Source organism: Triticum aestivum, chromosome 4D, assembly GCF_018294505.1.
Source record: "Triticum aestivum cultivar Chinese Spring chromosome 4D, IWGSC CS RefSeq v2.1, whole genome shotgun sequence".
Classification (NCBI taxonomy): Eukaryota; Viridiplantae; Streptophyta; class Magnoliopsida; order Poales; family Poaceae; genus Triticum; species Triticum aestivum.
Window position 1 is genome coordinate 517,507,176 of NC_057805.1, and position 9,359 is coordinate 517,516,534.

The following is a 9,359-nucleotide window of genomic DNA, read 5'->3' on the forward strand; positions in this document are numbered from 1 at the left end:
AAAAAGCAAGCACACATGATCAAAACCTACATTTTATCTCTGCTAACCCTTTTCTTTAATCTGTTTTCTTTTTGGCAAAACATCCGATTCGAAAACTATGTATTTCAATTACCGGCAGTGCAGAAAATGGAACTAGATCAGAACCTTAGACAGCAAATAATAGAAAGAAGCCGAAGACGTGGCGTGCCCAATCAGCTCCAAAAGCAAAATTGTAGGGAAAAGGTAGAATGTGTCACAAACTTATGTAAATTGATAAGATTTTGAGTAAATCTATGTATTCCGGGTGAAAGGTCTTGGCCGGGTTGGGTTGGTCCCAAAACACAAGACAAGACAGTTAAACCATGAGTGCGACCCGGCCGAACGAACCAACCAAGGTTTGGCGCACCTACACTACACTACACTCCACTCCACTCTCCCCAACCTCCACTCCCAAATCTCCAAATCTCTTTCTTGATTCTTTCTCCACACGCACCGCCGCCGCAGCCAGCGAGAGAGAAGAGGTATAAATCCAACCATCCATCCATCCGTAGGCCAACAACGCAGACGCACGCAGGCAGCGCCGCGCCGAATCCCCTCCGTCCCCTAGCCTCCTTCCTCTGTCTGTCCCGGCGGCGGGGGGAAGATGGAGATATTCTACTACGTGGTGTTCGGGGGCCTGGCGGCGGTGGTGGCGGGGCTGGAGCTGGGCAAGAGCGGCAAGGACCGCGTCGCCACCCCCACCGCATTCAACGCCTTCAAGAACAACTACGTCCTAGTATACTCCCTAATGATGTGTATGTCTTTCTGAATTTCTCTTGAGATCTCTCTTCTTCTTCTTCTTCTTCTTCTTCTTCTTCTTCTTCTTCTTGTTGTTGGTATTGATTGACCCTTCAAGGGGGTGGCAGCCGGCGACTGGCTCCAGGGTCCCTACGTGTACTACCTCTACAGCCAGTACGGGTTCGACAAGGGCGACATCGGCCGCCTCTTCATCGCCGGATTCGGCTCGTCCATGCTCTTCGGCACCATCGTAGGCTCACTAGCAGACAGGCAGTACGTCTCTCTTCTTTCTTCTGCATTGTATTGTGATGTCAACTCTTGTTGATTAACCAATTGAGGATTTCAGGGGCCGCAAGCGCGCGTGCATCACCTACTGCATCACCTACATCCTCAGCTGCATCACCAAGCACTCCCCACAGTACCGGGTCCTCCTGCTCGGCCGCATCCTCGGCGGCGTCGCCACCTCCCTCCTCTTCTCCGCATTCGAGTCATGGCTCGTCGCCGAGCACAACAAGGTTTCTTTCTTTCTTTCTTTCTTGGTTTTTACTCCACTCCACCCAGATCTAGTGGAGTCATCATTAACTGTCTGTATCCAAACTACGTAGTGTACTCACCCAGATCTAGTGGAGTCATCATCAACTGTAACTCAAAATCAACTCAACCCAAAGAAGATACTACTGATGCTTTTCAGCTGCCTTTACCTTTAATCCAAACAAGATATTTCACCTTTTATTATTATGTACGTATGTGTGTGTTCTTCCACTATATCCACAGAGGCATGTACTAGTACTAGTAGTAGAGTAGATTTTTTGCTATATAAAAGTAGTAGTACTAGTAGTAGATTTTTTTTCATCTCAGGAATGTGTGCTGTGTTCAACATCCCATCCGTCCCTACCTACGTAATGCTGCTGCTGCTGCTGCTTATCCCTATCCTATCCTTGTCGTGAATAATCTACTAGTGCTAAATAAAATACTACTCCTATGCTGGATCTTTGACCACCAATGCTAATGCTTGCAGTTGCTGCAAGCAAGGCCTAGGCCCATATAAAAATGACTACACTAGCACTAGCACTAGCACTAGTGGTGTTAAAAGAATTGGAGGTCATGTGTAGGCAGGAGTAGGATAGTGTCAGGAACATCTCAAATTGAGTGTCAGGTAGAGGTGTTAAAAAATTGGGGGAGATCATGTCTGTATAGTAGAGTATAGTGCCTCACTTTGTCAGGATCTGAAAAATACCTCTGCCTGCAAGCTTAAATGAAATGCTTTTGCTTTTGTTTCATCAATCAGTCACTTGTCCTTTGTTTGTTGTGTCGGTGGAGGTCAGGTCAGGTGGTTGCCGACTTGCCATTGGCATTTAACAGAGGAAGGAAGCATGGCCCCCCTTTCTCTTTCTCTGGGACATTGTCCTTTTATTCGCACTCTCCTCTCCATGTGCTGTCGCTCGAGTATTAATTAACACAACACTGCGCTCCATCACAATTATCCATCCTAACCTAATCAAACTGGGACAGTATCTGCAACATGCATGTGACACACAATTTAGTCGTCTTCTTCTTCTGCTGCCCCTCCCTCCCTCCCCCCCTCCCCTAATGTACTAGTAGGCTGCAAGTACTATTGTTTGATTAACAACTAACCAGAAAGAAATCCTTGTCATTTGCAAACTATGCATTATTATATCTTGTTGATTTGTACCTACTTTTTTGCAATGTAACCTTTTTGTTTGTTTCACACACACAGAGAGGCTATGACCCGCAATGGTTGTCCATCACATTCTCAAAGGCTATATTCCTCGGAAATGGTCTCATCGCCATTTTAGCTGGCCTCTTTGCTAACCTCCTCGCTGACAACTTGGGCTTTGGCCCTGTGGCTCCTTTCGATGCCGCCGCGTGCTTCCTGGCAATAGGCATGGCCATCATCATGTCCTCATGGAGTGAAAACTACGGAGATCAATCTGAAGGCAAGGATCTCATGTCTCAGTTCAAGGTTGCCGCCAAGGCAATTGCTTCAGGTATGTATGCTGCTTACCATAGCTTCACTTCCTTTATTGGACAGCATTATTAAACGTGTATATATTGTCAACTTAGAAGAAGAAGATTTGTTATTCTCACACTAACCATGAACGAACGAATGAGAATGAATCTTCAGATGAGAAAATCGCATTGCTGGGAGCCATTCAGTCGCTGTTCGAGGGCTCCATGTACACCTTTGTCTTCCTCTGGACTCCAGCCTTGAGCCCAAATGACGAAGACATTCCTCATGGCTTCATATTTGCCACCTTCATGCTGTCATCTATGCTGGGTAGCTCCATTGCATCACGCCTATTGGCCCGGAAAATGAAGGTTGAAGGCTATATGCAGATCGTGTTTGCAGTATCAGCCTTCACCCTTTTCCTCCCAGTTGCCACCAGCGTAAGACCATACTCTTCATTTCTTTCTCTGCCATTATAGTAAGATTTCTTCTTACTGATAGCGAATCATTTTCGCATGTGTGACGTGACAGCTTCTGGTGCCGACGTCTTCAGTGAAAGGAAGCGGCATCTCATTTGGGGGCTCTCTGCAGCTGCTTGGTTTCTGTACCTTTGAGTCCTGCGTCGGCATTTTCTGGCCATCCATCATGAAGATGAGATCTCAGTACATTCCTGAGGAGGCAAGGAGCACCATCATGAACTTCTTCCGCATACCGCTCAACCTGTTTGTCTGTGTGGTGCTCTACAATGTAAGCAAAATTGTTCTTCTCCTATCCATATCCATATCCATATCCATATCCACTGATAGTGATAGTGATCTGTCAGAATGTTTTGGCAACCTTACAACTGAAACTCCTTTTTACCTAGTAATAAACATGATGATTATGTTGCAGGTGAATGCTTTCCCTATCACCGTCATGTTCGGCATGTGTTCAATCTTCCTCTTCATGGCGGCAATCTTGCAGAGACGGCTGATGGTTGTCGCTGACCTACACAAGCTATCCACAAGTAACTTGTCTTTCCTTTTATTTGTTCCAGCATTCTAGTCTAGTGCTTTCTGATCAATGTATGTATGGATTCGGAGTGTCCCTAACTTACTGCTAACAACCATATATACTTATTGGCAGAATCACAAGAGATGACCGCGGAAGACGAGCCTCTAAATCCTTGAAAGGCCAACACACTCCCTCCACCTGACCTGGGTGCTGAATAAGATGTTTTGATTGTAATCTTTTTTCTGTAGCATAGATCAGATGGATATTATTATTGGCTAGGCACGAGGACATGGATGGATGGATACACCAAAGCAAGAATTCAGAGGCTGCTGAGTGAATTGGTATAGTCTATTTATTTTTATGATTCCTGCTCTTGTTGTTCATCGGGACGGCATTATTTGTGTTCAATACGCTACGAGTATCTGAGTGAATATCTATCTGTTGCCAAAAAGAAAAGAAAAGAAAAGAAAAAAGAAGTTTATGTTGTTTTCTGCTTTTTTGCATACTAACAAACACAAATTTCAAACCTTTGAATTTTCATTGTTTTCTAAATTGCTGATGCTTCTTTCATTTATTTATTTAGTCCATGTATGTATGTATGTATGTATGTATGTAATTCTCAATGGAGTGAATCTATCATGGGATGGAAGGGGAAGGCGTGAGCCACACCCGCGCCCAGCTCCGGTGCCGCCCCAGCCCCCACACCTTCTTCACCGTGCCGTCCTTGAGGCTGAACACCCCGACAGCAAGCTGGTCGTCGTCCTTGCTCGGCGACGCTCGCTCCAGATCGTCGTCGTCGGTGTAGTAGACGCAGCCGGTCCTGAGCTCCGGGCGCGCCCTGGTGGACACGCACAGCGACTCGTTCGCCCCAACGAACAGCGCCGCTTCTCCGATGTCCTCCGTCTCCTTCCACCGGCCTTCGTCCAGCACATGCACCTTGAAGGACCACGTCCGCCCGCGCCGGCCACACCAGCCCGTCGTCGTCTCCTTGAACTCCTTGAGCACCACCATCAGCCGCCCGGCCGGCCCCGGCGCCGCCACGAGGTACTTGGGTCGGCGCCACGGTTGGCTGTCCTCATTAGTCAGCCTTGGCGTGACGGCCGTGCTGCTGAACTTGCCCGTGTCGGCGTCGCGCTCCCACGCCTCCACGGCGCCCAAGTACCCGACGGAGTAGAACCTGCCCTCATGGTGGATGGCGTCCTCCACGCCGTCGCGCGAGGGAGCCAGCCTCCACGCGGCGTCTTCCGCTGTGGCGAAGGCCGGCACGCCCAAGCACGGGCCCGTGACCAGCATGGCCGCGGCGGCGGCGGGGGCGAGGACGACCTTGCGGTAGAGGAAGCCGCGCGTCTGCTCGGCTGCCAGCGTGAAGGTGCCAACCGGCTGGCGGCCGCCGGGGTACGGCGGGCCCCTGGTGAAGGGCTCTAGCGTGAACTCCAAGTGGGAGCCCCCCTCGAGCGCGTGGACGCAGGGGATGGTGGTGATGGCCGGGAGCGCGCGCTGCTCGCCAGTCACCGGGTTGACGAGGCGCAGCGCCGCGGCGGCGGCGGTGTCGATGGTGACGAGCCACCCGCGGGAGGAGCCGATGAAGGCGTGGGCCGGGGAGCGCACGGCAGCGGCGCGGCGGTCGGCAACGGAGAAGAGCGTGGCGGTGTCCGGGGTCCGGCCGGGGGTCCGGCCGGGGAGGAGGAGGTACGGCGCCTCGGGCCTGAAGGCGTGGCGCTCGGCGCGGAAGACGGCGGCGAAGGCGAGGCGCTCGGGGAAGGCCAGGCGGGCGTGGATGTTGGCCAGCACATCCGGCGACAGGCTGACGCCGGCGCCGGCGGGCTCTGCCTCTGCGTGGTCTGTCGGCATGGTACCCCACGGATCGATGGGTGATCGGTTTGGGCGGCGGCGGCCTATATTACTCCGTTACTATTTTTTTTTTTTTGAGATGATATCCGATTCTACTACTACTCCTACTTTGACGGCAGTTCAAGCCATACTCAATATTTTTATTCTGTTTCTAAAATCAAATACAAATCCAATATAATTACTAAAGTTTGTTTATTTAACCCCCAATTTAGACTAAGGTCAAGTATTAATCCTAAAGTTATTTGCTGCAGTTCAATTCAAGTCTTATATGTGCTCGGACTAAATTCAATTTAAATTTATTTTTCTAAAATTAATTTAACTCCAAAATATTACTAAGTAAATTTTATGTTTCCCAATTATATTGCAAAAGGATTTATTCAATTTGAGTTCGTGGTTCTAAGGTTATAGCCAATTTGAACTTGAACTGAATCCAAATATTACTTTGAATTTTCTAAAGTCAAATAATAATCCAAAAATATTAATAAAGTTCACTTTAAGTTTCTGAACTTAGTTGCAAAAGGAATTATTACATTTAGGTCTATTATTTAAAGTCAACACAAATAGTTCCAAATTTCTTTTCAATTCTGGCATCTACTGAATTCTACCTAAATTCATTTTTTTAATTATTGAAATTTTTATTTCCAGTGAGATGATTTGAAACTATATTTTACTAAGTTTATTCTATAAAAGATTCAATTTAATTGGAGTTAGAAATTGCAAGTTATGCCCAATTTAAATTTGAACATTCTGTTTGAATTTGAATTTTATACTATTCAAAGGCTAATTATTTTTGGACTAGGTGAAAGTGTATTTCATAAGGATCGTTCTGCAAAAAGTTTCACTAAATTGGCATTTATAGATAAAAGTTACGATGGTTTGAAGTTTCAGGGGTTTTCTATAAAACTACCAAATAATTCAATTAAACAGAAATCGTTCTGAATAATATTTTGGATAAGGTGGGACACTCAAAACGTGATTGGCCGGTACCTATTCGGTAAGTGAGTGCGTGTATGAGCTGTTGGATTGAAACAAACGGACGAGATTAGATTTGGGCCTCACCGGGGTTAGGTTTTTTTGACTATTTACTGTAGAGCAACAGCCCCACAGCCCTTTTATTCCAGAAATTTTTGCCCAAGCCTGTTTCGCAGGAGATGTCGCCGGAAAAATGCAGGCACGACGCTGAACAATGTGGTGGTGCTGATGGTGGCCTTGGTTGCCCTCGGGGACGGTGGAAATGAGGGCTGCGGGGCTCGCCAGAGATGCGGCGATGGCGGAGCTCTTGGGTTCGGATGGCTTACACCAAAACGAGCGCTTCTGGGAGAACCAATGAGTCAGCGATATGCACGAGATCAAGGGGAAACAGAGGACAAGGGGGGGGGGGCATGCGAGTACTCGTGGTGGTTGCCGGCGTTGAGCTCACGGCGGCAGGGGGTTCGGTTGTCGATGTGCTCGGGGTTCCAGGGATCTTGGGGGTCGCTTTGGATGTCTAGGGTGTGCGCCAGGGGAATGGGGAGTGCGTTAGTGGCCATGGTGGGGCTTGGGGAGGGTTGCGGTGGTGGGATTCTAGCCGGCGATGGCGTCGGGCCGAGGGACTTATGAAGAGCCTAAATATTATCCGGGACTTATTAAGAATACTTTTATGCCCAAAGAATAATTTACTTTGCCACCCTATTTTGGGATTCAAAATTATTCCCTAAACCTTGTAGGTTTCATCCTGTTTTCCCAAATTTCAAACAAGGGGTTCAAATGTTCGCATAGGGTCTTTGACCCTCAAGGTTGATTAATCAAGTCAATCACAAGCAAATCCAGGCAATGTTTGTTAACTAGAGAGCAACAAGGGTTTTCCCACAAACAAATTATTTCCCTCTGAAATTTTCAACAGATCAGATTTACGAAAAATCTGGTATGTGAGACCACCGCTATTCATATGATGTTTGCCATCTCCATGTGCGAGTAGACCCCCTAGTTTGCAGGGACATGGATGAAGCTTGGTATGTATAGGTGCTGAAATGTTGATAAGGATACAAGATTCTCTGTTGAATGTTTGGTTTAATGGCCTTCGTGAATATTGTGAAGGGGTCTGACTCGACTTTTCCTCCGCAAGAGACCATGAAGCATATTACTGTCGTTCTAAAGGTTAAGATGTCGAGCTAATTTGGGGTGACAGTAAAAGCCTCAATTCTTATCCTTCGCAATTGATAAGGGAATGACGGAGAACCCTTGGTCCTTAATTATAGGGGGAACCCGGTCTGATTCCGAGTTTGCCATGGACATAATCGCCTCCGGATCCTCGATAGTGCGGTTTGCAGCGGAGAGTCCGGTGGGCTCCAAACTCCCATCTTCGGACCTGGTGGTTTGCTCCGGATCTGAGGCCAGAGCAGCGGTCGGGGGCCAGAGCAGCGGTCGGGGCCGCGAACCCTTCGAAGATCAAGTCTCCTCGAATATCAGCGGCATAATTCAGGTTCCCGAAACTGATCTGATGACCAGGGCGTAGCTGTCGATCTGTTCGAGATGGCCAATCGAGTTGGCACGCAGAGCGAAGCCACTGAATACAAAAATCTGGCCGGGGAGGAAAGCTTCCCCGAAAATGACATCGTTGTAGATGATCGAACGAGCCATCAAGCCTTCTGTTGACGACACAGTGGAACTCTCAATGAAAGCACCAATGTCGGTGTCAAAACCGGCTGATCTCGGGTAGGGGGTCCCGAACTGTGCGTTTGAGGATCGAAGGTAACATGAGATGGGAGACACGATGTTTACCCAGGTTTGGGCCCTTTAATGAAGGTAATACCCTACTTCCTGCTTGATTGACTTTGATGAATATAGAGGTTACAAGAGTTGATCTACCTCGAGATCGTGATGGCTAAACCCTAGATGTCTAGCCTGTATGATTTTTCTTAGCCTCTACGAACTAAACCCTCCGGTTTGTATAGACACCGGAGGCCTAGGGTTGTACAGAGTCGGTTTACAGAGAAAGGAAACTACAGATCCGGACGCCAAGCTTGCCATCCACGCAAAGGAGAGTCCCATCCGGACACGGGAGAAGGCCTTCTATCTTGTTTCTTCACGACCCATCAGTCTGGCCCATGTCACATAGCCCGGACGCCTGGGGACCCCCTAATCCAGGATTCCGTAGTCGCCGCCCATAACATTGTTTCTGCAACACCCATGGCTACAAACAAACAATATGTGCATCATGATCTGATTATGTCTTTATTTATGGTTGCTGCTGGCATGTGCGATCCTGCTGTTCTCTTCATCTAATATGCGAGAGTTATGCATGCTAATTACTGTTCTAGTCATGATTTATTTACCATAACTAATAATGAAATTGCCTAATTTTCGAACAACATAGTCAGCAAATAAGCGATGAGAAGTTTTTGCCGGTCAGTTATGCACATGGAATTATTATGGCTAATCCACATTTTTCATTGCATAATGGTCTTTTTTTCTCTCTCGAAAAGGAGGCACAATGGTACCTATCGATCTTTGAAGTGATACATACAAACCAAGAAACTATCGTTCCATCCTTTGCATCCGCATGTTGCACACAACCAATAAGTTTTATTCCATCCTTTGCATCCGCACGTTGCACACAGCGGATACATTTTATTTTAATTAATGTTCATGCAGCCACAAAAGCTGCCGAACATTTTACATTAAGGAGTACACACCAAAAATTGGGGAAAAGGGTACGTAAAAATATAAACTCGTTACAAACTGGTCAACAGAAGATACTTCATGCATAGTTCTTCATTAGCTAGCGGACTTGCACACATCGGAATCATAT

The 9,359-nt window shown here is 47.4% G+C and overlaps 1 protein-coding gene across 1 annotated transcript; it reads left to right on the forward strand.

The window, feature by feature from the left end:
- The first annotated feature begins 385 nt into the window (after window positions 1–385).
- LOC123099272 (molybdate-anion transporter) lies at window positions 386–4,209 on the forward strand. The gene is made up of 8 exons (XM_044521452.1): window positions 386–773; window positions 885–1,029; window positions 1,103–1,271; window positions 2,495–2,765; window positions 2,903–3,165; window positions 3,257–3,472; window positions 3,617–3,731; window positions 3,851–4,209. The coding sequence occupies exons 1-8, from the start codon at window positions 623–625 to the stop codon at window positions 3,892–3,894; spliced, it is 1,374 nt and encodes a 457-aa protein (XP_044377387.1). The 5' UTR covers window positions 386–622; the 3' UTR covers window positions 3,895–4,209.
- The last annotated feature ends 5,150 nt before the right edge of the window (window positions 4,210–9,359 follow it).